This window comes from Bos taurus, chromosome 21 (genome assembly GCF_002263795.3).
Source record: "Bos taurus isolate L1 Dominette 01449 registration number 42190680 breed Hereford chromosome 21, ARS-UCD2.0, whole genome shotgun sequence".
In the NCBI taxonomy this organism is placed as follows: Eukaryota; Metazoa; Chordata; class Mammalia; order Artiodactyla; family Bovidae; genus Bos; species Bos taurus.
In genome coordinates this window covers 69,311,943-69,337,857 of record NC_037348.1, presented here as the reverse complement: position 1 = coordinate 69,337,857, position 25,915 = coordinate 69,311,943, and the positions used below count along the sequence as shown (strand labels likewise).

Sequence of the window (25,915 nt, the reverse complement as noted above, 5' to 3'; positions counted from 1 at the left end):
GAAAAGCAGGCACAGGATGGAAGAGCAGGTGCAGGGAGAGAAGAGTAGGCGCAGGGACTGAAGAGCAGGTGTCAGGATGGAGCAGGTGCAGGGACGGAGCAGATGTGGGGATGGAAGAGCAGGTGCAGGATCGGAAGAGCAGGTGAGGGGTCAGAAGAGCAGGTGCGGGGACAGCAGGTGCGGGGACACACAAGAGCAGGTGCAGGGATGGAAGAGCAGGTGCGGGGACATGGAAGAGCAGGTGCGGGGACATGGAAGAGCAGGTGCGGGGACATGGAAGAGCAGGTGTGGGAACAGAGCAGGTGCGGGGACAGAAGAGCAGGTGCAGGGACGGAGCAGGTGCGGGGACACAGAAGAGCAGGTGTGGGAACAGAGCAGGTGCGGGGACAGAAGAGCAGGTGCGGGGACGGAAGAGCAGGCGCGGGGACGGAGCAGGTTGGGGACCTGCTGAGGTAAAAGTGCCTCCTGGAGACCGACCACTGCCCCGAGTGACCTCGAGGATGCTTGCTCTGGTCACCTTGTCCCTCTTGCCTCTGTCCGTCTTGCCTCCCTGTAGGTGGGCACATATGGCTCCTGGGCGGGAAGGTCAGCAAGTAAGGTCAGACAGCCCTCTGAGCCATAAAAAAGGGGACGGACTGGGAGCAGCAGACGCCCAGCACCAGGGGCCTGCGTCACTCCTGGGCTCTGTCTACAGGCAGGACCCACTGTGAAGGGTGCCCTTGGACGCTGCGTCACTGAATGGCTTGAATAACGTTTTATCCAAAGCAAACCTCAGACACTTCCCAGCTTTGCTTTCTCACCTAGGTCGCCCTCTGGTGGCAGCATGTCTGCACTGCAGTGCGCCTGACTTGCAGATCAAAACGGATTTTCCAGACCAGGAAGGGAGAAGGAAATGGGAATCTACTCCAGTGTTCTTGCCTGGAGAACCCTGTGGACAGAGGAGCCTGGAGGGCTGCCTAGGGTCGCACAGAGTTGGACACGACTGAAGCGACGCAGCAGCAGCAGCAGCAGACCAGAAAGGGAGACCCTGGCGTGAACCTCCCGGGTTGCACGGGGCCCCCTCCCTCCCCAAACACCACCACTGGAGAAATGAGGCCACGGTGCCGGACACCAGCATGCTGCCACATGATAGAAGAATGATTTATTAGAACATATTCCATGACAAATCATATAAAATAACCATTTTTTGAGAGACATCCATAAGACCACCTGAGGACAAACGCACAGAGGTGCCTCCAAGAAGCCAGACAAATAAGTTACCGATCCCAGGGTGAAGGCGGGAGGGCAGAGGAGCGTGGACTCATGAACAGAAACACTGTGCAGCGATCACCACGGGGTGGGGGTGCAGGGGTGGACGGCCAGTGCTCGCTTCCGGGGGGACAGCCGTGTGGGCATGCGGGGGGAGGGGCACCAGGACCAGCACCTCCTCCGTGCGGACACAGCAGGCTCGCGGCGGGGCTGGGCGGGGCCCCACTGCACGCACACACGTACACGTCGGGGAGGGGCACAGGGCGCCACGTCAGCCAGACGGAAAGACACGCGTCACCCCCACGCGGCCCAGACCCGCTCCCACTGGCCTGGGGTCCCGCCTCAGGGACCCACCCCCAGCACCCGCCTCCCTGCTCGCCATTGACATCAGTGCAGACGCCAGGCGGGGCGGGCGCACCCCCACCCCAGGATGGTCCTGGCGGGGCGGCCGCACGCCCACCCGCCACAGCCAATGGGCTCTTTGGCTTAGAGGCTCCAGACACACCAGCCCCCCAGGAAGGAGGGGCCGCACTCTGCTGCCTGGCTCGTTCCCAGCTGAGAGGATCCTGAGAAATGAACTGTTCCTGGGGGGCTGCCCCCATCCCCCACCCCCCAGCGCACGGAGGCCTGAGGGGCACCCGGTTAATGCCCACAGCGTCCAGAGGACGGGGGAGGGTGCGCAGTCCAGGGAGCTTCTGGAAGCCCGGGGTTCTGGCCACTTTGGTCAACTGCTCACCTCACCTGGTGGTTCACCTGAACCCCAGGAGCCCAGGACAGGGCCTGCCACCCTCCCTGGACGAGCCTGGGCCTGCCGTGAGTGCAGACGCGCTCCTGGCGTGTGCGTGGCTGTGTGCGTGGCCACCTGGCCCACACGCTGAGTTTGGCAGTTACGTTGGCACCAAAGGCTCGCAGCAGTGGGGTCCCTGCCCCAAATGTCCCCGCGGGCTGCACCCCTGCCTGGGTCACTGGCCTCTGCCCAGCCCGAGAGCTGGGGCATCACGGGGCACACCCGCCCCCCAGCCCTGTGTTTGGCACTGAGAGCCCGCATTGCCCAGCTCCCCCTCCCCCAGCTGGTCCCGGCCAGCACAGAGGGCCCGGCAGGAAACGGGTGTCCCCTAGCCCACGAGGGGGACGGGGCCCTTCCAGGCTGGGGAGGGGCATGGCTGCGATGGCACAATGACTCTTTCCTCGAAGCTAAAGACACGACGACGGGGATGGAGGGGCGCTGACACGCGGCAGGATGCTGGCCCTCGGCGGCGGCTGGGCCAGGAGGCCAGCAGGGCGGGTGGGGGCGGGGGGAGCTGAGGAGGGGGCCTGGGCACCCACCCACGGGGTTATGGCACGTGTAGGGGTCTTCGTGGTGACCTGTCCGAGCCAGAGGAGGCCACATGGGTGGGTGGAGTGCGGGGGAGGCCCCGCCACCTAGATCAGGAACCTCTCAGCGTCCGGGAGGAAGTCAGGGCGGAGGGGGGGGTCGGGGAGGCCGGGGGTCCCGCAGCTCGTTCGCTGCGGGAAGCTCCGGGGCGGCAGGGCTGAGGAGGGTGAGCACAGGCCTGGGGCGGCTGGCCGGGCTCTCCCGACCTGGGCCGAGCCCACAGGGCCGCGGTTTCCGGTTAGCAGGTCCAGGTTCCCGCTGGGGTCCACGATGGCATTGATAACTGGGGAGGGTGTGGAGCGTCAGGCCGCTCGGAGACCCTGCCCTGCCACCGGGCCCACCCTCCGGGGGTCCTTCCAGCCAGTTAGCCATGGGTTTGGGTCAGGCCACACCAAGGCCCCCGGCAGCCCTCCCCCAGCCCCCCCAGGTCGGGGCCTCACCCACCTTCCAGCTGCTTCTGCACACGCCTCAGCTCCTTGAGGATGGAACTGATCTCCTAGAGGCGGGACAACAAAGAGGAGGTGGAGCAGCCCGACCCTTCCTCATGGACCGGGGTTGGGGAGGAGCTGGGGTCCCGGGCTTCGGTGACTTCCCCTGGTCTCCCCAGAGCCAAGAGGGCTGGGGGGTGGGCTGGGGACCGGGGGTGGCCCTCACCTTATTGGACGTCTTCAGGATGGGCACCTCGTTCTCGGCATTGATCCTGGCCTCCAAGTCCTCCCACGCTCGCCCTGAATTCTGGAAGAGGATCCTGTCCCCGAAGGGGTGGGGGCGGGAGCAGGCAGAGGACGGTGACCGCAGGGCCCCTCACAGACCCTCCCAGGCCACCCCGCCAGCCACAGAGAGGCCCACGCCATCCCCCACTGGGCACAAGGGGAAACTGAGGCCTGGAGCAGGACCCGGGCTCGTGGCACCAGCGTCCTCTCTCTGCGCCTGTCATGGGGAGGGCTGGGAGGAGGGCAGGGCAGGCCACTTGGGGGCCTGTGCCTGCAGACGCCCAGCTCGGTCGTGGCTCACAGGCGCGTGTCTGTACCCGTGTCCGGGGCCCAGGCTGGGCGTCCACCAAGCAGCGGTAGCTCCCTGGCCCCTCCCCCGGGGGGGGGTGGGACTGTGGGACGACTCACTTCATCTTCTCAGCGAGGTGCTCCGTGTTCTCGCGGATGGCCTGGGACAGCTGGGACACCGGGTTCAGCATGAGGTTATCGAAGATCACCTGTGGGGACCCGGGCGTCAGCACGGCGCCCGCTGCCCCGGGGGCCCCGCCCCTCCACGCCCCGAGGGGCTCCCTGGGCGCGGTGCGCCTGCCTCCTCGCGGTTCCGGGGCCGAGTCTTATTGGCCAGGGCGTCCTCACAGCGGTCGTTCATGTTCTGGTCCAGGTCCCGAGGGCCCAGGGAGCCGGGCGGCACCTTCTGGAAGTTGAGGCTGGCCTCGGGGATGCGCTGCACCAGCTGCAGAGGGGAGCAGGGGAGTGGCCCACGCCCGCCGCGCCACGGGCAGAACAGGCCACAGCGCCAGCTGCTCGGGGTCCCTGCCTCCCCTCCCCCAGGAAGGCCAGTCCTGGGCCTGGTGATCTCAGGGCGGTGAGGGTCCCTGTTGAGAGATCCCAGCCGCGACCCCCGAGCCCTGTCTGCGAGGGGCGTGGAAGGGGCCGCCAAGAGCCAGGCTCACCTCCTCGCGGGCAGAGATGGTGGAGGCAGGAGTGCTGGGCACGTTGTTGAGGGAGGGGCTGCGGGCGGGCCCCGGGGAGCCTGGGGAGTCACCGTCGCCAGCCACATCGTGGATCTCACGGGCCAGGGTGGCCACATCCTTCACCAGCGTCTGGCTCAGCCTGCAGCCCGTGGGAGAGAAGGCGGGTCCCTGTGGGCTCCTCCCAGGCCTGGCCCTGTCAGGGGAGACGCTGGGGACAGGAGCCGGCGGGGTGGGGGGGGCGGGACGTGGTCCCCTAGGCAGGGGCGGGAGACCCCACCAAGAGGCGGCCGCTGGGTGAGGGGCAGGGCACAGAGCCTCCAGCACCAGCAGCAGCAGAGGGACAGGACCAAGCTGGGAGCCTCGGGGAGAGGTGCGCAGAGATACCCCCAGGCCCTGGCCATGTCCCCCTCTCCTGTGGCCACTACGACCACAAGGGCCCTGCTCCACAGGACACAGAGGTGGGGTCACCAACAAGGGTCAGGGGAAGGCCGGCCCAGAGAGGCCAGGGACCTCCCCACAGGACAGCAGGGCCAAGTCACAGGCCCTGGCGCCAGCCGAGACCCCTCGTCCCCTCTGCCCTAAGGAGGGAAAGGCCGGGGGCCCGCGAAGACCCCAGGCTAGAGCCACACCTCCATCCCCTGCCCTGGGCACCGCGCCCGGCGCTGGTCAAGCCCCCAGCTAGGCGCAGGGTGGGGGGCCACTGTCCACCATCGTTCCCGTCTCTCCCAGTGGAGGGGCTCTGACCTCTGGCCCCCACAGCCCCCCAACATCAAGCTCACCCCAGAGGCCAGGTCCACCCACCGAGGCCAGGGCACCCCCAGCAGACCTCCAGGCCCGTTCATTCTCAGTGGCCGGCACAGCACTGACCGCCACCCAGTCAAAGGCCACTCTGTCTCTCTGGCACCTCTGCACTATCCTCTCAGCGCCTGACTGGGAGGCACCCTCCACTGAACGATTGCACGAAGGGACTCGTCTTCAGTAAAAAGTTTGTAAAGACCTTCCTTGTGCCCGAGGTTCCTCCCCACACCCTTACGGGCAGATCTGCAGTCATCCACCCACCCACCCACCCACCAAACTGTCAACTCTCCATCAACTCACCAGTCCATCCAGCCACCTACCACCCACCTTCTATCCAACCACCCACCAACCATCATCCATCCATCCCTCCAATCCATCCATCCAACTGTCCACCCTCCATCAATTCACCTGTCCACCCAACCATCATCCATCCATCCCTCCATCCATCCACCCAACTCTCCACTCTCCATCAATTCATTTATCCCCCATCCGTCATCCATTCGTCCATCTAACCATCCATCATCTAATGACCTACCCAGCGATTTATAATCCATCCATCCATCCTTCCAAACATCCATCACCCATCTACCCATCATCCACCCATCTGATTCCCAGCTGCCCACCCACTTGCATGGCATTTCTGAACTGCCAGCCCATCCCCAGGAGAGGCGCCCCTCACCTGGCAATCTCCGCAATCTCGGCCGTCTGCACAATGAAACCGTAGGGATCGGGCTCTTCACCCTCGTCATCCGTGTCCCGGAGGCCAGGGGCCCTCGGTCGCGCCCGGCCGGAGCCGCCAGCCCGTGGGGTCTGCGTGGCTGTTGAGGCATGGGAGCGTGTGTGTTTAGGGGAGCCGTGGTGGGAGCCATACTCCTCCTCAGAAGTAGATGTGCAATCGGAGCCCTGTTGCCGGCGACGCGTGTCTCGGGTGAGTGAGTTGGTTCCAGAAGCAAGAACAGAACAGAGCAGCATTCAGCGCCCGCGGCTGCCCCCAGGCTTCCAGGCGAGGGCCCGGAGCGGCAGGGTGAGCCAAGCTGCAGCTGGCGCCCCCGCACCCAGAAGCCCTTCGGCTGAAGCGCCAGCAGACCCCCCCGCCGGCTCAGAGGCACGTGCCTGGACGGGCAGCTGGGTGTGTCCAAGGGCCCTCGAGAAGCAGCCCAGGGTGGCGGCTGGTCAGCAGTGGGCACAGGCTGTATTTTGTCTGGGGGGTGGGTCTGTGCCCACCGGATGGGAACCAGTGCCCTTGGCGGCAGAGAAGTGGTGCCCACAGACACCCTGCTGCTGCTGCTGCTGCTGTGTCACCTCAGTCATGTCCAACTCTGTGCGACCCCATAGACGGCAGCCCACCAGGCTCCCCTGTCCCTGGGATTCTCCAGGCAAGAACACTGGAGTGGGTTGCCATTTCCTTCTCCAATGCATGCAAGTGAAAAGTGAAAGTGAAGTCGCTCAGTCGTGTCCGACTCTTCACGACCCCATGGACTGCAGCCTACCAGGCTCCTCCACCCATGGGATTTTCCAGGCAAGAGTACTGGAGTGGGGTGCCATTGCCTTCTCCGGACAGACACCCTAGGTGAGGGTAAATCTCTCCACGTAGATCAGCCGTGGCCCTGGGCTGGACCGCGCGGATGGCCTCGCACAGCCCCTGGATCCCAAGGGGATCCCAAGCTCAGCTGCCGCAGCCCCCCTTACACCTGCCAGCCCATCCATCTATCGTAGCCCATCCTTGGCCACCCTGGCGCTGAATCCCCGAGGCAGCTGCACACACACACAGAACCAGGAGGGCAGGGGCCAAGCAGGTGTGGCCCCCAGCCCGCAGCCATCCTGGCCCCACCCGCTCCCTTACCCCTCACCCCCTGCCAGCCACTGCTGCCTTGGCCCCCAGCAGACCTGCAGGCAGGAGGGGCTCTAAGTCGGCAGGCAGGTACTGGCAGGGCCGGGGCCGGGCAGTGAGTAAACAGCAGAGCTGACACCTCCAACCAGTTCACTCAGGACGGTCAGCCTCTGCGGGCGGGGGTCCATGCTGGCAGGAGGCCAGCTCCGGGGCCACAGCAGCCAGCCCTCCCCACTGCAGCCATGGGGTCCCCAGGAGGGAGTGGGTGGACCCAGCCCTCCACCTGCGGGCCCCTCCACTCAGGAGACGGGTGGGGCTTCCTGCGTGCTCAGGACGGCCGGGGCAGCGGAAGGCCCGTCGCCCTGCACACCCGGCTGGGGGCCCGCACATCTGCTGAGGGGAAGGGGGTTCCTCCAGGGCCAGCACTGGGCCTGACACCTGCGGCCAGGCTGCCGCACAGGAGGCTGCCAACACACCGCCCGTGCTGACCGGGCCCGGGAACACCCGCCCGCTCCTGGACTCACTGGGTGATGAGTATCGGGCGCTTCCTGGGCGGGCCCTGCTGAAGGGCTGGCGGGGGACTGCAGCGGCGTTGGTAGCCTTCCTGGCAGTGGGCCGAGCCTCGGCCATCGTGGTGGGCTTGCGTCCAGGGCAATACAGCTCGACGCTGCGGCCGGAGAAGCCGGCGCGGGTGGGGGCCGCCTCTGAGTCACTGGGCCCCGTGAAGGAGCCAGCCCGCTTCCGGGGCATGGCCAGGATGTCCAGGCGGGACAGCTTCTTGGCCTGCTCGGCCGCCGGCCGCCCCGCGGGCTCCTGGTTGGCCGGGGGCCCCCGTTCACCGTCTGCTGCTTCTGTGTCCGAGGCGTCCCCCAGCCGGGCCCGCCTCAGCCGGGAGGCCCGTGTGGCCCGCGGGGTGGACAGGCTGTTGGAGCGGGTCAGTGCCTGCTGCGACTTCTGGACGCCAGCTGAGCCTCGGCCTTGCTCCTCCCGGGCAGCGGTGGTCGGGGGCGGTGGGGCCATGGGTTTCCGGCGCGTCCCTGGCCGAGCTGCCCCCGTGGCCCCAGGGGTCTCGTGGTCAGAAGTGACCGTGTCAGCACTGGGCGGGTGCGCAAGGCTGGAGTCGCGGTCCTCGGCGGGCCAGTCCGGGGACCCCCGGGGGCCGTGGCCACGCCGTGCGGCCAGGCGTCTTGCCGGCTCTCCATGGCCCGTGTCCACTGGGCCCAGAGGGCGACGCTGCTTCTCCGAGAGCCGCTCGCGGGCGCTGCTCAGGCTGACGCCCCCCAGGTCCTGTGCCGCTGGCGGGGATGGCGGCTTCTCCCTCTGCAGCCCCGAGGGCTGGGAGCCGGTTGGGCTGGGCCCATTCTTGCCACTGAGCAGGCTGACGGTGCTGGCTGTGTCCACGTCAGAATCCCCAGACAGGGAGTCCTCTGGCGGCCCAGGGGCGCTGCCCACCCCCCCCTCCGGCTCCTCAAAGGATTTGGAGAGCAGTCGGGCCTCCAAGGCGGCCAGCGCCGTCTCAGTCTCCTTTAAGATCAGGTGGGTGTCCTGAGAGTGAAGGTCCATGCGTGCGGCCCGAGTGGTGGCCAGGTCCTGCAGGAGGGGGTGGCTGGGGATCTGGGGCAGCTGGCCGGGCACCGCGGGGCCGCTGGCCGGCTCCTTGGTGAAGCTTTCCTGCCGGACAAACGCCAAGGCCTCCTTGGTGGGTGCTGGGGCAGGGCCCTCAAGCTCTGGGGGCTTCCCTGTGGTCTGCAGCTGGATGACCATCCTCCCGCTGGTGCTGACGTACTTGCTGTCATGGGCGGGGGCGGGGGCGGGGGCGGGGGCGGGGGCGCTGGGCTGGGCCCGCCCCGGGCCCTCCACCTGCCCGGGAGCCACAGGGGCCTTCCTAGGGAGGGCTGCGTCTGCGCTTGGGTCACTGATGAAGAAAGAGGTGGGGGCTGGCTCCCCAGGGCCCCTCGGTGAGCGCCGGCCCCTCGTCCACGCCGGCCCTTCCTGGGGGCTCCTGCGTCTTTCCTCCTGGGGGCCCCCGCCCGGCTCGGGGCCCGGCCCACCGTCTGAGCCGCTGGCATCACTGAGGCTGTCAGGCTCCAGGTCCTCCTGGCCTAAGAGGAGGCCGGCCTGTTCGCTGCCCACCTCTGGGGGCCCAGGACCACTCCTCCTGGCCACCTCGGGGCCGGCGGGGCTGTCCGCCCTGTCACTGGGCAGCTGCGGGAGCAGCCGCCGTGGCCGCATTGGCGGGATCCCCTCCAGCTCCGCGGCTCTGTGCCCAGGGCCGTCCTCTGCGGAGACAAGGGGGCCAGCTGGAGCGGATGCTGCCCCAGGCCCCCCAAGCACACAGGGAGCTAGCCCTCCTCCGGCGGCAACGCGTGCCCACCCATCCAGTCAGCGGCCTGAGGCCACCCTCTTGCCACAGCAACGCTGGAGCCACTTACCTGACAGGCCTGGATCTGAGTAGCTGTCGGCCAGGCTGGCCCAGCGGGACACCCACTTCTGACCCCCGGGGGAGCCTGGTACCGGGAGGCCCTAGGAGGGGAGGGCAGATGGGCATGAGGCGGGGAGAAGCTGGAGCAACACAGGGCGGTCCAGAGGCGGTGGAGGGTGAAGCATCCCAGCCCGACACCCGGCCCCCACACCTTCCCCGTGCCTGCCCGGTCCCCCCAGAGAAGCAGCTGGGAGGTCCCCTGTGGTCCCGCCCAGCCCGACACCTGGCCCCCACACCTTCCCCGTGCCTGCCCGGTTCCCCCAGAGAAGCAGCTGGGAGGTCCCCTGTGGTCCCGCCCAACCCGACACCCGGCCCCCACACCTTCCCCGTGCCTGCCCGGTTCGCCCAGAGAAGCAGCTGGGAGGTCCCCTGTGGTCCCGCCTGGCTCGCAGGACCCTGACCCGACCACCCACATTTCAACCTGGTCCAGTGGCCCAGAGGTCAGCAGGTAGGCTCTGCTGTGTCCCTTAGACTCAGCCAAGCCCTGCTCTGAGGACACGTGCACCCAGGCCCCAACTTGACTCAGGGTCCCAGGCCTGGACCTCTCAGCCCTGGTGGGCACTGGAGCCTGGAGCCCGCAGCTTGGGCAGGACCAGGACCAGGGACCCAGTGCCCAGGACCTCGGCCAGGTGCTGCCCTCTCCCTGCCCAGTTCCTCCCTGGGCAGCGTCTGGGCTCAGCCCCACACCTGCAGCTCCACCTGGGGGGTCACGCCCGCGGGCCGGGAGGCAAACTCCTGCAGCAGGGCCATTCGATGGGCCATCCCGTCTCCAAGCTCCTCTCTGTCCCCTCTGATGACTGGGCGGAAGGCGGCCGAGGATGCTCTGGAGAGTTCAGGGGACTCTAGGACCCCAAAGACCTGCCGGGAGGGACAGGCAACCGCGGTCAGAGCCTGTGCCCAGGCCGGGCCCCCCAGCCCTGCTCCCCGCACGGCACCTGGTCAATCATCTTGCGGGCCTCCTCCACCTCCTGGTCCTGTGCGTCCGTCTCGATGGTGTAGGTCCCTGCGTCGCTGAGGCTGTCGTCTTCCTCCTGCTTGCGGGCCTTCGTCACCTGGGGGTCGGCGGGCGGGGGCGGCGGAGGGGAGGAGGCTGCGGGGCTGGCCCCACGGGGCGTCAGGGGCGCGGGCAGCGTGGGGGGCACTTTCTCGGGGCCCGGCCGGGCTGCCGGGGAGCTGTCCCGCAGACACTGGGCTGCAAAGTCCTGGGCCAGGCGGGAGCGCCGCCCCACGCTGCCAAAGGGGCGGGCGGCGGCCCGGGTGGCTGGCGAGGGGCTGCCCAGCCGCTCCTCCGTCTTCTCCCGCTTGAGCGAGCCAGCCCGCTGTGGCCCTGAACTGCTGCCAGTCCCTCGGGCTGGGGCGGGGGCAGCCGGGCGGTCCCTGTCGGCCGGCCCAGGGCCGCGGCGCCGGTCGAGCCGGGGGTCCCCAGGGGGCGTGTGCGTGAAGGACTGGGAGCGCTTCTTTCGGGGTGTGTCCTCGTCGAAGAACTCGATGACGAAGGCCTGCTGGTTGTGCAGCAGCTCCTGGGGGTCCCGCTTGATCTGTCTCTGCAGCCGCGCCTGCTCCCCGCTGGCCTCCGCGGGGACCCCGGGGGCCCCGGCCACCTTGGCCAGGGGGTCCTCTGAGTCGCTCTGGGTGCCGTCCTCATGCTTGTGACCTGCGGGGAGGGACCCAACGGGTGGGATGCAGGGAAAGGCACACAGGACCCCTGTGGTCCCAGAGGTGGAGCACAGCGCCCCCCAACCTGCCTCGGGGAGCCCTGACCCCTGTGGTCCCAGAGGCGGAGCACGGCGCCCCCCTACCCGCCCCACGGAGCCCTGTACACGCGGTCCAGAGGGGCAGCAAGGACACGCGGGGCAGCCCCGCACGGGCAGGCAGATGCGCTGGGGGGACGAGGCCCGGGGGCCAGGGCAGGTGGCTCCCAGGACAGGCAGATGCGTGGGGGGGACGAGGCCCAGTGGCCAGGGCCTCACCCTTCAGGGTGCGTGCGTGCACCGGCAGGTCACTCTTGGTGCTGTGCCGGTCGTCGCCGGGGCCGGCCCGGGGCAGCAGGCTCGGGTCATTCTGCACCAGCCAGTCGGCCACCTTGGTCTCGGCCGAGACCACCTCCACAGGCGTGGCCTCCTTGCCTGGGGGCCGCCGCTGGCGCAGGAACTTGGTGACGTGGTCCTTGATCTTCAGCTTGCCGGGGCTGCAGTCGTCAAACTCGATGGTGAAGCAGGCATGGCTCTGCACGGGGCCCGCCCCGCCCCCGCCGGGCTCCGCGTCCCTGGTGGGCGCCTCATGCACTGGAGCCTCTGGGGGCCGCGGGGGCGGCGTCTCCTTGGTGGGGATCTCGAAGTAGCTGGGCTCCCGCCGGAAGGAGTAGATCTGAGGCTCCGAAGGGGCCCGGAAGCCGGCCGGCGTCCCCGTGAGATCACCGTCCTGCTGAGCCAGGTCCTTGGGCCGCTCTGGGGTGGGAGGGACGCGGGCTCAGGACCACAGGCAGTACTGTCAGCTCTGCTGCCCGCCATGGCCGAGAAGGCACCCCGGGCCTAGGCTACCCCCCAGGCCTCACCCGGGCAGGGCTCGTCCTGGTGCCGGTCCTCAGGTAGGCTGCCCCCATCATCTTCCCCCCACCAGGAGGGCTGCCCATACAGCGGGGTGCGGTAGGTGGCCGCCTCTGCAGAGGAAGAGAGTTTGACCCTGGGTCACACGGCCCCATCACCAACAGGAGGGGAGACCCGCAGCTGGGGAAGATGCTGGGGTCTGGGGTCTGCGGGGGGCCCTGGCATTGCCTCCCAGTTCGGACCTGCTGTCGCCCAGACCCTTGCCCATCCCGAGCCCCGTTTCTGCACCCATGGCGGCGATGAGAGCCTGTCCGCGGAGCGGCTGTTCCAGGGGAGGCATGTCCCCGGTTCCCGCCCTCTGCCTGATGGGTCATCCATCAGGCCTGCCTAGGGCTGGCCTCTCTCCCAGGCCCTGCTCTGGTTCTGGCCACAGATGAGTGAGCCAGGAGCTGAGGGCCCCTGCGGTCTGACTGGACCACATGGGTGCTGGGGCACACGGGGGGCAGAGCAAGTGGGTGAGTGGACAGGCGTGCCTATGGGGGCGCAGGAAGGCAGGCACACACGGGCGGGGTCGTCAGGGGTGGAGGTCAAAGACTAGGTCCTGGTGAGGGCTCAGGGCCCGGGTACTGCGTCCTGCCCCGCCCCCGCCCCGCAGCACCGCAGTCCTACCTGGCCCTGGTCTCCGGTCCCCCCGCTCTGGCCTGGGGGTCGAGGCCTCGCAGTAGGGTGCCTGTTCTGGCACAGCCTCAGCTCTCTTGGGCGCGGGGGTCTTGACGCTCACCTGCAGCTGGCTGGTGTACTTCTCGTGCTGTGGGCAGCAGCTGGGGTGAGGGGCGGGCCCGCTCCGCCCCATCCTGCCCCCGACGACAGCCCCGCCCCCGAGGCCACCCCCAGGACAGCCCCGCCCCCCAAAGGACACCCCGCCCCTGGCCACTCCCCCAGGATAGCCCCGCCCCCGAGGCCAGCCCCGCCCCCGAGGCCACGCCTCCAGGACAGCCCCGCCCCCGAGGCCTCGCCTCAAGGACAGCCCCGCCTCCCCCGAAGCCACCGCCCCCCAGACAGCCCCGCCCCCTAAAGTACGCGCCACCCCCCCCCACAGGCCCGCCCCCGAGGTCAGCCCCACCCCCCCAGAACACCGCCCCCGCCCCAAGGACAGCCCCGCCCCCCAGGATAGCCCCGCCTCGCCCGGCCCCACAGAGAACGTCTCCCTCACCACCCCGCAACGGGCAGACACCTAAGACCTGCCCTGGACCACATGGGTGGTCCAGGCCATGGTCCGGGCCACACAGCTCGACGATGGGGGTCCTTAAGCTTCCAGGATGGAGTGGGCAGCAGCCGTCAGAGGGGAACCACCACCCACAGACCCCTCGAGAGACACGGGTGGGATCAGTCCCCAAGAGCCGTGGGAGGTGGGGAGCAGTGCCTGCTGGTGCCCGTGCGTGTGGGTGTGGGTGTGTGTGTGCGTGTGTACACACGTGCCTGGATCGTGCCTGGTCCCCACACCTCCAGCTGAGCTCCATGGTGGTTGGACCCGGGCTCACTGGGGCCCCTGCCCCTCACTGGTCATGGGCCTCTGGGCAGGCCACCCACTCTCCCTGCACTGCCCACAGTTCCTTTGGAAAATAGGAGTGAGCCTCCCCCCACTCCTGTCGGGGCTCCTGGGTTGGGGTGTGCACAGGGTCCCCTGAGTCCGCTCCTTGACGCCCGCACAGCTGACCAAGAGGAAAGTGGGGGCTCCACCTGCTGTGACCCCCATACCCCAGCCCCAGCTGACGGAAGTGTGCCTGAGGGCACCCCCACCCAGGACCTTCCCCAAGGCTGCCCTCTGCCAGCCTCTGGCTACCCATCCCTGCCTGCCCCCACCCAGGAGGAGGGTCCTCCTGGTGCTCGAGATGCCAGGATGGTGGGTCCTCTTTCGGACCCCCCCTCCAGCTGGGCCCAGAAACCTCCTCTCTGGCTCCCGCCACGCCCTCCTCTGTGGCTGCGTCACGGCGGGGGAGGCGGGGGAGGGGGGTGGCTATCTCCCCGCTGGCCAGACCAGGCCATCCGGCGGAGCAGGCCAGACCGGGCTGACTCACAGCACCGCGGCCCGGCAGCCAAGACGCCTCAGGGACGAGCAGCGGGAAGGGGGTGCCGGGTGCGGGGCCGGGCCGCGCAGCACTGACCCTTAGCGCCTCCTCCGGGACGCGGTGCTGCACACGCTCCAGCACGTACATGTTGGGATGTGGCAGCGCGTTAAGGAGCACGGGCAGCAGCAAGGGCGGGCCAGGCCCGCGGACGGCACCCTCCACTGCCAGCGCGGTGGATGAGGAGGGCACACGGCCATGAGGGTGGACGCCGGCAGGCTCGCTCCCGCACACCCATCCTGTCCCGGGCACGTGTCCACACTGCAGGGGCTGCCTGCGGGCCGTGATGGCCCCGGTCATCGCACCCACGTGCCTGAGGGCTGCAGGGACACCCCCTCCTCCCCACGCACAGCCCAGGAGCCCAGGGGGCCCCGGAGGGCAGGCCACACGCGTCTCGCTCCGGCTCCCATCCCAGACCACCCTCAGCCCCGGCCTCCCAAGGCTCCACAGGTGGTGAGGGCTCAGTGGGGGCACCGAGGATGGGGGGGCAGGGGACGGGCTGCACTCCTGCCACGCGTATGGGTCGCCCCACCCCCCACGTTCTAAGCACAGAAGTCACTCCTGGGGTCCCCCAGCAACACCAGACCCTGGGTCCCAGGAAAGCTCATTCCTCAGGCCTGTGTGGGCACACACCGGTGGGCCGTCGAGTGGACAGAGGTGCCCATGGCCAGGCCGGAGCCCCACCCCAGGTTCATCCTGCTGCCTCTAACCCCCTGGGGCCCTGGCTGGGACCAAGGGGCTCCCACCTGCTTCCAGGATAACAGGGCGATGGTGGCCGTGGGGACAGTGGGGGGAGGGGAGGAGGGTGAGTGACACGGCACCCGTTGCCGTGGGGATGGAGGGGGCGGGGAGGAGGGTAAGCACCCGGAAGGATATCGTAGCCAAACCGGATGACGTCATTGAGCTTCAGCGTGACGTATCTCTGGTCTGGGATGCGCACGTCATTCACGAACGTCTGCGGGGAGGCAACAGGGTGCTGAGCCAGGGCACGTGGGGCCGTGAACCACCCAGCCCTCCTGTGCTGCTCGGGGCCGGGCACTGACCTCCAGCACAGGCACACCAGCGTCACTCCCCAAAGGGACCACAGGACAGATGGCTGGAAGGGAGGCCAAGGCGTGGGGTCCACCCAGCACCCAGGGACCCTGACACAGCCCTCGAGCACAGAGCCGTGACACCCTTGTGAAACGGACACACAGGGCCCCTGCCAGCCCCAGCACCTGAGGCCCTTGGGAGGCAGTCCCCAGACCTGCAGGGGGGCCCTGGGCAAGGCTGGCCAGGTTTTGCAGCCCCCTTCGGGCAGGGATGGTTCATCTGACTGGGGGGCCGAGGGAGAAGGGGTCTCAGGGGACAGACTCCAGCAGAGACCAAGACCCCAGGCTGGGGGCACTCAGAGGGGGATTGGGTGGGTGGGACTCAGCAACTGGTGGAGGCAGGGTGGGCCTGAGGGTGCTTCGGGACCCCCAGCTCAGGGTGGGGCGGGCGGGGGCAGGGTCTTCCTTGGCTGGAGGGAGGCTGGTGGTTTGCTTTCTTACTGAAACAGCCTCCAGGGCAGGGAACCAAACAGAAGGAACAAGACGCCCAGATAGACGCCGAACCCTGCAGAGGGCTCCTCCTGTCCTCCCTGACAGTCTCTGCCCACCCCCTCACTTGCTCCTGCAGCCAGGAACTTCCTCTTGGTCACCTCTCTGAACCTGCCACTCCCAACTCACAAAACAGCTCAGATATGCCCCTAGGACGGGACACGCAGCATCCATCCATCTTAGGAGCCCATTTTCCAGCCTGCAGGAGGTCCCCAAGCCTCCCATGCCCTCCTGAGGGCCTGACTCCCCTCCTCCCAGAAGGCAGCCCCTCCCAAGCCCAGAGGGAGCCTTCCCAAGGAAGCCACCAGAGCAGGAGGTCCTGGAGGACGATAGGGGGGCAGGGTGCCCGGCCAGGGTGACGGGTGAGGCCAGGGGGCGGGTGGGGCTGGTGGGAAGGGGCGGGGCCAAGGTGAGGGCGGGGCCATGGCGGGTGGGGCCTGTGGGAAGGGCGTGACCAGCACAGAAGCCCGGCACTCACCCCATTGAGGCTGCCCAGGTCCTTCACCCAGTGCTCGTCCCTGTCCTGGTCGTAGTTAATGACAGCATGCTGCTTGTCCACGCTGCGGGACTGGAGAGACACGGAGGCCCTCAGGTGGCCTCCCGGGAAGGGGACCCAGGGGAAGTGACCCCACAGGTGGCCCCACATCCACCTGCCCCGACCAGATCACACCCCCACCAGGCCCTGGGCCTCGCAGCACAAAGGTCTCAGTCACGTCTCCACACCTCAGCGTGTGCCCCCCAGAAAGCCCATGCAGGCCGGACCCAGCCAGCCTGCCCAGCACCAAGGAGCCTCGGGTTCCTCCCGCCCCAGCGTGCTGCTTTGGGACCTCCCTCTGTAACCAGCGGGCACCAGCTGGCCAGCACCCACTGCCCTCCCCACCACTGCTCCTGGGGGAGCGTGGGAAGGGCTGGACATCCTCCGATGCTCCAGGACAGGCTGTTCACTCCCAAGGGCGGGGGGCCGGAGGAGGACGGGAGCCCAGAGGGAGGATCAAAGGGAGGGCTCGGGGGCTCGGGGAGCCCCGACCCCACCAGCCAATCCCACAGCGCAGGCCCCTCAGAGTGGTGGACACGCACACACATGCACGCGCACTTCCGCTGGCGTGCACCCGGCTGGCACACCCTGAGTGTGCATCCTGCTGCCCAGGTGCCACATGAGCATGTGTACACGTGCCTCCGCCCTGGCCACCAGCTCACCAGGGCCCCGCCCAGCTCCCTCACGTGGTCAAGCGGCAGTCCCTCCACTCCTCGAGAGAGGCAGGGACGAGGTCACAGGGTCACGTTCTGCTCCATCAGGAAGCGCCAGCACAGGCTGTCCTGCCCAGCCAAGGGGCTGGGGTCTCAGCACAGCATCGCGGCCCGCCCCGCGGCCACGCCTCAGTGCCGGAGGCCCCTCAGGTCCAGGGGCAGCTGCATCCATCCTTGCACCGGGTGAGCCTGGCCGAGGTCCAGCCCCAGGTGAGACCGGCAGGACCAGCCACCAAGGGGCCCTGCCGCTCAGCCCTCCAGGAGTGCCCACGAGACACCCCACGTCCAGAGCACACTCGTAGGGCCCACGGGGCCCACGTGCTCCCTGCTGCCCAGGACAGGACCGCCCAGCCCTGGCCCAGCACCTGAGCTTCCACGTCACCACCCTCCAGGCTTCTCAGGTCTCACAGGTGAGGGCCCAGAGCCCTACCCCGCCAGCGACCACCACTGGGAGCCACTTCTCTGAGGCTCTGCCCGCCCAGCCCCTCCAGCATCATCCAGAAACGACCAGTTTCCAGGGGAGGCTCCAGCCCCCGCCCCCAGGACGGGAGCTCCCAGGGCTGGGCCTCCTCCCTACCCGGAGACGGGAGCACATGAGGGAGAGGCGGACGTGGGCTCCGGCCCAGCCCTGCCCGCATCCAAGGTCACGCAGCTTGGCAGGGGCACCAAGGCAGGACCTGGAAAGGAGACTTCAGTGGGCAAGCTCGTGGGGGCCACAGCCCTGGGCCTGTCCTGGATGCCGAGGCCGGCGCTGGCTGGGCCTGACGACACTGCTATGTGACGGCCCCCGAGTGGGTTGCTGGGCCCCCACCTCATCCTGCCACAGAGCCTCGGGCCCCTGAAGGGAGTGGGGGTGCAGGGGTTTCAAGGGCGGTGCAGAGTCCGCGGGGCCAGCTGGGGCCTCCCTGACGCAGAGCCTCCTGCCACAGCGCCCCAGCCCCCACTTGGGGGCTTCCCAGGGAGGACTACCGAGCTTCCTGGGCTCACATGGGCGGCGCGGGGGCAGGAGGCTCTGGCTCCCCAGGTAACGAGTCTCAGGTGAGCTGAGTCTGACTTTGAGACCTACTGCCCCGCACTCCAGTGTTCTTGCCTGGAGAATCCCAGGGACGGGGGAGCCTGGTGGGCTGCCGTGTATGGGGTCGCACAGAGTCGGACACAACTGACGTGACTTAGCAGCAGCAGTCCCGCACTTTTCACTTCTATGCACTGGAGAAGGAAATGGCAACCCACTCCAGTATTCTTGCCTGGAGAATCCCAGGGACAGAAGAGCCTAGTAGGCTGCCGTCTATGGGGTCGCACAGAGTCAGACACGACTGAAGCGACTTAGCAGCAGCAGCAGCAGCCCCTCACCCCAGGCCTGGTCTCTGCCCTGGCCCTAACTTTCTCAGCCAAAGTTGGCACCCGCAGCTAGACGGCTCCTGGCCACCCTGGCCACGGCCTGTGCCCAGACACAGGCACCAGGTCCCCTACTGGACTCCCCACTGGGCCCCGAGGCAGCCCCTGCCAAGGCTTGGCCTGGTGGGGTGGTGGGTGGGGCCGGGGCGGGCACATGGGGGGCCCCGCCCCCTCCTCCAGGTGGCTTAGACAAGAACCAGCAGCTTCCAGGCATGCGCTCAGGCTCGCCTGCCCTCTCCCAGGCACATCATTGCCCCTGTGGGAGGCCCCACGGGTCAGGCACTCTTATGCCCTCTGGCTGGCCGGGCGTCAGGCCTCCCAGCACCGTGGGCCTGGGGAGAGGCTGCTGGAGGCTGCACACTGGGGCGTGATGGGACTGGGCGGGGGGGTGGGTGGGGGAAGGGGGCTGCACCCGGCCCAAGGCCCAAGGGGTGGGCAGCAGGAGCGCACTCTGCCCCTCAGGCTCGCCGCCACCTTTGCTGAGGTGTGGCCCCTAGAGGGGCTTCTAGACCCGCCTTTCTGACCTGAACACCTCTCTTCCCTTTCCGAGCCTCAGACCCCACCTCCTGTACCCTCCCCTGGCTGCCTTCTGGGTGGGTCAAGTCCAGCCTGGCCAAACCCAATTTCTCCTCCTCGTCCACCTGGCCCTTCAGCCTCCCTCGGCACGGCCGCCACCCAAGATCCCCAGCTGCTCCGGCCATGCCCCAGGCCCCCGCCTTCCCGGTCAGCACCCCAGTCAGCCCAGCCCCGTCCAGCCCCACAGCCCCCAACCTGGCCCCGACCCTGCCTCTTCCGTTGAGCTTTCAGGGAGAAACATTCTCCCTGAACATTCTCCTCCCCACTGTGCCCCTACCAGCCTGCTGGCCAGAGCGCTGTGCAGGCTCTGGAGGTGCCCTGCCCACTCTGGGCCTGGGTCCTCTGCCCAGGACCACCCCTCCTTCGGTCTACCTTCCCTCTCCTGGCAAGATGCCCCGCCCTACCCACCTCCTGGCTCCCGGAACTTGGCACAGCCCCCCTCATTTGCACCCAGAGCCTGGGCTGCCCCTTCCAGTTCCCAGGCCCCTCCACTCCAGGCACAGCCCCGGCCACAGCCCCTCCCCAGACTGCAGGGACCCCAAGGACCCCCTGGGCCCAGGCAGGGAGGGGCCCCACATCCAGAACCCTCTTCCTCTGGGCCAATGCCCCAGGCCAGAGGCAACCCCACCCCACCGAGGCCAGCTTAGAGGCTGGAGGCCCACCCAGGAGGTGGGGAGGGGGTCTGGGACTTCAGACTTAAGAGGACCCAAAGCAGGGGGCATGGCAAGTGGAGTGGGTGGGTCACAGACCTGCAAAATAGACTAGAGAAGTTCCAGACACATGGACCTTTGGGAGAGAACCTAATTGTACTCCCTTTAAAACGGAGTAAAGACGGGCTTCCAAAATTCGGGCCTGACGCCCTCCATGGGTGGAAGCCCTGCCCGGAATCCAGCAGTGGCCAAAACCCTGGGCTCTGGGCACACCCTCCTGCCAGCTCACACCCAGCACCACCCAGCTGGGCCACAGCACCCACGGCCTGCCTGTGTGGGGTGTGTGTGCGCAGGGGCTCCCGGGCCGGGTCTCTGGGTAAGGACGGGAGCGGACGGAGCCCAGCTGACACCCTCCCAAGGGGCGAACGGGCGGAAGTGGAGAGGCCCTCTCGCCACAAACACACACAGGCGCTCTCTCACACACAGGCACATTCAACACACGCGTGGGTGCACCTACACGTCTGCGTGTGTACACGTGTGTGCACACGTAATGACACATGCCCTGCACCAGAGCCCGGGCCACGGGTGCAGCAGCCACAGCAGGAGGCCTGGGCCCGGGTCCCCACTCTCATCCCTTCTCAGGCCCAGGGGGAGCCAGGCTCAGCCTGGGAGCCATGCCCTGAGGTGCGTGGGGGACCAGTTGGAGAGTCTGGGGGCACCGAGGCCAGGCTGGGACACAGCGCCCCCGCCCAGGCCCCCCCCCCACCGAGGCCCCTGCCTGGATGGCAGCACAGCCTCGGGGCAGCCCCCTGCTCCCCAGCCTTCCCCTCATTCCCCTCATTCCCTCCTCTGTCCCCCGAGAGGACCCCCCGTCTCCAGCAGCACCCTCAGGCTCCCGCTCCTCAGCTCTCATCATGTCACAACCCCTGTCCCAACCCCAGTGCCACCTTCTGTCTGTCTCCTGGGGGGTCATCTGTCTCCTCCCACATGTCTGTGGCAGGCCCAGCCCTGCCATGGGGACCCCAGGCTCCAGCGTAGGGTCAGTGACCATCACAAATGTGGGAATGGACGCAGAGGGCAGGCCTGGGTGCTCCAGGAAAACGCAGCTGGAAGAGAGTGAGGATGGGACGGGAGAGGGCAGCTGAGTGGAGGGGCTGGGACAGGCACGGGGGTGCCAGAGAGCTGGGGCAGGTGGGGACAGGCGGGGCCCCACGGAGGCCGCATAGTTGGGGGTGGGAGCGGCACTCAGGGACGCCCGAGGCGCAAGGTGGGGAGAGGGATGTCGGGGTTTGCCCTGGACACCCGGCGGGTCAGAGGATAAGGGGTCTGTTCAGCGGCAGCAGGCCAGAGCTGCCTGAGACACCCAGGAGCTGGGGACTCAGGGGGCTGGGGACAGGGCAGCGAGAGCCACCGTGTGCATCACATGAGCAGAGATGGGGACCGAGGCTGTGGGTGTGGACAGGGCCTCCAGGGAGAGGCCTCGTGCGCTCAGAGCCCAGGCTGAGGGGGAGCCACAGGGGCCGCCAGGCAGGAGCCAGGAGGCCAGGAGGCCTGGAGCTGCCCCCGGGGAAAAGCCGAAGGGAATCCCATCAGGATGGGGCAACTCAGGCCGGGCACTGGGGGGGACTCGGGCTGGGCAGTGGGGGTGGGGGGACTGAGGTCAGGCAGCGGTGTGCCGGTGAGGAACTCCCTAGCAGGGGCTCTGGGCTTGCGGGTGAAGGGGGCCAGCAGGACCGCACAGCCCAGGAGACAAGGGCGTGGGGCGTCCTGAGTAAGGGGCCAGTGGGTGGAGCGGGCGGCGTTCCCACTTCACTCTCCAGCTACACAACCACCTGGAGCCTCAGTTTCCTTGTGTGATAGACACACGGCCACACCGCCCAGGACAGCCAAGGGCAGAAACGAGGGTGCCCCCAGGCCAGGAGCTGGCCCAGCATGAAGCTGGCCTGGCCCTGCACCCTGCTCAGGGCTCGACCACCAACTAGCCCAGAAACTAGGAGTCGGACCCCAGACTCACTCTGAGTGCCCAGCCCCCACTGCACCAGGAGTGTCTCCTCCAACGCTGGGGAAAAGAAGCAAGCAGAGTGAGGGCCTGGTGCGGGGACAGGGCCGGGCAGGGGGAGAGGAGCAAGCGTGCCGGCCCCTAGCACCCCCAGGCCCCTGCAGGGCCCCCTGCCAGAGGCCCTCCTGGCCACCCCAGGGGGCCACACACTCGGTCACAGCAGGGAACACACAACCCCCTGCCAGGGATCAGGGCCAAAGGCAGCGACCCCTTAGATCTCTCACCAACTGACAGACAACAGGGGTCATGTCACACGCCAGCAGGGAGCCACCAGCCACATCCAGGCCTCGCGTCAGCCATCCCCGGAGGCACACTCTACGGCCTCTGCTTGTTTTATGTGGGCCTGAGACACAGTCTTTCCATTTCCCACGGTCAAAAAAAAAGACTCTTTCAGGACAGGTGAAGATAATATGAAATGGACATTTCAACGTCCACAGCCAAAGTCTGACTGGCGCCCGCTGGACTGAGCACAGGGCTTCATGCCAACAGCAAAGGCGAGGGGCTGTGATGGAGGCATGTGACCCGCAAAGCCTCAACCTTGAACCCGGCCCTCTACAGAAAACACCTGCCCAGGCCTGCACAGAGCCTTCCAAAGGCAACTTCCAAAGGCAAGATGCGAAGAGGAAAAGGGAGAGGCTACTCTAGACCAGAGATACTGAAAAGACCGAACAAGCAAAGGCAGCAAGTCAGGGTCCTGCTGGGTCTGGAGGCGGGCAAATCATTAGAGAAGCCAGGGTGTCTGGACATGCACAGGCCTTGCACTTGCTGCCCGAGTGGACACACACTTGGCTGGGATCCTCAGCTGCAGCCCAAAGCCTCACGAATCCCAGGGAGAGAAGAGGCAGCACGCGGCACAGGGTCTCACCTGGCCCTAAGTGGGCCCCTGGTTGGACCGGGCGGTGCAGCCCACTGACACCTCCTGAGAGTCCCACGGTGGGACCTGTGGAGCTTGGCGGCCTTGGGGACAGGGGCCCAGGCCCCATGCCGGGGAGGGCTCGGGGCGGCGGGGAGCCCGACTTGGTGACAACCATTAGGGTGGGGGAACCCTGTGGACCCTACAGATCAGGTCTCCGGCCCCCCCGCCCTGCCCTCCCTGATCCTGGGAGCCAGACTCAGGAGCCAAGGTCAGCGCAACGCAAACTAGAGCCAGACGGAAATTCCTGATTGCCGAGCGCCTGGCGTCCTGGCCCTTGGTGCCCTGCCAGCCTCTCCAGCGCCCCCCGGGGGCACTGGGCTTCCCCTGGTCAGAGCCGGCCCTGTAGCCCCTGATTCCCAGCCCAGCTGGGGCCCCTGGGCGACGAGGATGTGCTCAGATCCGCTCTCAGGCGCCTTGCAAAGGCGGGCTTGACGCCTTCAGAGTCCGACGGCATCAGGACCTCCCATCGGAAGAGGCCCAGGCCCCTCACCCCTGAGCACACAGCCCACCCGAGACCCACGGGCCCACTGTGGGTCCAGGGCCCAGGCGGAGGCCCAGGCCTCCTCCCCGGGGGGCCCCCCGCCTCGGCCGGCGTGGGTGCCCACACTCACCTGCAGCATGAGCTCACACTCGTCTCGTCCCACGAAGATGAGCTCTCGGGGGAGCCGGTGGCGGGTGCCGCTGCTGCTCACCAGGAACCACGAGGTGACGCTCATCTTGGCGCTCATGAGGCCCGTCCGGCCCTGGGGGTGGGAGGAGTCATCAGAGAGGGGTCCCCCTGCCTGGGCCCTGGCCCCTGGGCACCCTGAAGGCCTGCGCAGAGCCTGCCCTACTGGGCCTCAAGCACCTTCACGGAGCCACCACTGCGACCCAGGCCAGCCCCTCCCGGACTGTGCCTGTCCTCCATGGACCCCCTCCCAGGCTAAGGTTCCCCCCTTATGCTCTGGCCCCATGTGTACCCTCTTCTCTGTCTGCGTGCCAGAGCCCAGGAGGGAGGTGGTGCTGTGGTGCCCAAGGTCCTGGGGGCAGATGTGGTCAGGGGGTGGTGGGACCCATGCCCGTTGCCCAGAGACGTGTCACCACCAGCACAAGTTCACAGACACACCCATGCCACACACGTGTGCACACAGCTTCCAAACACACTCGGAGCACCGCCCACAAGCTCCCGAGCCACGCTCCTGGAGCGGGCATGCACACACACAGGCGCCATCCTGGGCTCTGGGAGCCGCACACTGTCCCTGCATCGCGGGGCTTCCTTCCAGCCGGTTGGCAGGCGCCAAGGAGAGGAGCAGCTTGAGCAAAGGTGCCAGCAACACAGAGAAACAGGGGCGGCTGGCAGCGCTGGGGGCAGAGGTCCATCCAAGGCGGGGGGTGGGGAAGTGGGCACACGAGCCCCTGGGGCTGGGCTGCAGGCAGAGGGACGGGCCAGGGCGCAGATGCTGGGTCACGCGTGCCTGGGAGTCCAGTGGCTGGCCCAGGAGCAGAGCAGACGCCCTGGAGGCCCAGGACTTGCTGTCACCCTGGTGCTAAGTCCAGGATGAAATGCAGCAGGCCTGTTCCAAAGTCACGCAGGAGCTCAGGACAGGAAGAGCAGACGGCTACACCCGGCTCAGGGTCTGAGCACATGTCGCACACCTGTGAGGCCAGCCCTGGAGGCCCCAGGCCCCTGACCTGACTCACTCTGTGCAGTGGGGACTAGGTGAGAGGTGAGACACTAACCAGGAAGAGACAGAAAGGTGCTGGCACCCTGGGGGAGCACCCCCAGGCCTCCTCCCTGCAACGCCCACACCGGAGCTCTGCCTGAGGCTCCTGAGAGCCAGGTCTCCACCATCGGTGAAGGCCCAAGTGAGCGTGTAATCCATGGCATCCCCATACCCCGTGCCACCTCGGCAAGCACGTGGGAAGACACACGAAATCCACCCGGAAGAAGGCCCGGCCGGCCAGAGCCCCTCATGCTGGGACCCCTGCCCTTCCTCAAGGTCCAGCCGGAGGGGCCGCCCCTGGAGGCCGGGGGGGTGGGGACCTCCAAGCCCCTGCAGCCCTGGGGCATGCCCGCCCCATCACGGTGCTTCCCAGCCCCCACCCCGCCCAGCTCCCTCCCTCTGCCGTCACCTGCTACTAGGTCCCCATCAGCAGTTGGGAACGGAGACCCCACCCACAGAAGGCCACAGCCTCTGCTGGCAAAGGGAGGCCAAACCCCCAGAGCCCGGTGATGCGGCTGTGGCCGAGCCAGGCCGCCCCTGCCACTGCCAGCCCATCCCAAAAAGGCCCGGGCCTGGAGTGGTGGACGCTCCTCAGCAGCCTGCGGCCGGTTCGGAGCTGGGCTGGCCATCGTTGCTAGGAGGGAGAATAATAAACACCCCAAACTTGTCCCCTCGGCCGCCCCAGCCAGAAGGGCCACCCGCCCAGGGGTGCGGGGAGGAGGAGTCGCCCGGGGCAGGGGCTGGGAAGGGCTGGGAGCGGCGGCGGCGGCGGCGGGCGGCTGGAAGGGACAGACGGAACCGAGGCCGGGGCCGGGCCGGGAGAGGAGGCAGGGACGGCGGAGAGGCGGCGGCGGCGGCGGGGAAGGGAAACGAGGAGACAGAGAGGAGGAGGAAGGTGGAGGGAGGGGCCGTGGAGATGAGGCCAGGCCGGGAGGCGGCCGGCGGGAGCGCTGGGCCCGGAGGGGGAGGGGGCGGCGCCGGCTCTGAATCAGCGCCCGCCGCGGACGGCCGGGGCCCAGCCGGTGCCTGGGTGGGGACCCCTCTCTCCAGGCCGCGCACACGCGCGCTCGGCGGCCCCTCCCGGCCCGGCGCAGACCCGGGCCGCCTCCGCGGCGGCGGGGACCGGCCCGGCCAGGTGCGTCGGCAGCCCCCACCCTCGCGCCTTTGTCCGGCCCACTGGACCCCTCACCTCGGCCCCCTGCCCGCCGCCCACGCGGCCCCGGAGGCGCGCAGGTGCGCGCGAGGGGAGGCCCGGCCGCCGCGGGCGCAGATCGGCGCGTCTTACCTGCGGTTCAGCCCCGGCTCCGTCCCGGCTCGGCCCCGGCCCTCCCGCCCGGCCGGCCGAGCGCTGGGCGGGGCCGCCGCCTAGGACATGCCCGGCGCGGCCCGCACGCTCGCGGCAGCCCGGCGAGCCCACGGGCGGAGCGGCGCCGGGCTTCGGCGGCGGGTCCCTGACGTCCGCGGGCGCCCCGCCCCGGCCCGCCCCCGGCCCCGCCTCCGCCCCCCGGAAATCCAGGTCGGGGCGGCCCGGGGCGCCAGGTGCGCGCGGACCCCGCGCCCGCGCCCGCCCCGCCTCCGCCTCCCGGGCCGGCCGCCTCTCCCCCAGCCCCCTTGGGCTCCCAGACCCCTCCCCTCCGGGTCTGCGCCCCGCCTCGCCTCAGGGACCCGCCCCTGCGTACCGGGCGCAACCCGGTG

The 25,915-nt window shown here is 68.4% G+C and overlaps 1 protein-coding gene across 6 annotated transcripts; it reads right to left on the bottom strand.

Moving 5' to 3' along the window:
- Positions 1-1,116: 1,116 nt before the first annotated feature.
- CEP170B (centrosomal protein 170B) lies at positions 1,117-25,649 on the bottom strand. Of its 6 annotated transcripts, none has more exons than XM_024982207.2 (19): positions 25,506-25,649; positions 23,129-23,260; positions 16,152-16,241; positions 14,970-15,048; positions 14,133-14,191; positions 12,637-12,775; positions 11,976-12,080; positions 11,392-11,868; positions 10,357-11,075; positions 10,109-10,279; positions 9,372-9,462; positions 7,464-9,218; positions 5,788-6,031; positions 4,290-4,503; positions 3,926-4,069; positions 3,745-3,833; positions 3,278-3,371; positions 3,068-3,119; positions 1,117-2,906 (listed from the first exon to the last, which is right to left on the bottom strand). In XM_024982207.2, the coding sequence occupies exons 2-19, from the start codon at positions 23,243-23,245 to the stop codon at positions 2,671-2,673; spliced, it is 4,875 nt and encodes a 1,624-aa protein (XP_024837975.1). In that variant the 5' UTR covers positions 23,246-23,260; positions 25,506-25,649; the 3' UTR covers positions 1,117-2,670. The 6 variants fall into 6 exon arrangements, with proteins under 6 accessions (XP_024837975.1, XP_024837977.1, XP_024837978.1 ...); XM_024982209.2 differs by having other exon boundaries at positions 4,290-4,449; XM_024982210.2 differs by having other exon boundaries at positions 5,788-5,926.
- Positions 25,650-25,915: the final 266 nt, after the last annotated feature.

Excerpts from the sequence above, each read along its gene's own strand:
- CEP170B (XM_024982207.2), bottom strand. The coding sequence starts at position 23,245 with ATGAGCGCCAAGATGAGCGTCACCTCGTGGTTCCTGGTGAGCAGCAGC. Across the intron at positions 11,076-11,391 it reads GCACGCACGCACCCTGAAGG|GTCACAAGCATGAGGACGGC; the intron begins GTGAGGCCCTGG and ends CCCTCCCCGCAG. Across the intron at positions 4,070-4,289 it reads CCATCTCTGCCCGCGAGGAG|CTGGTGCAGCGCATCCCCGA; the intron begins GTGAGCCTGGCT and ends TCCCCTCTGCAG.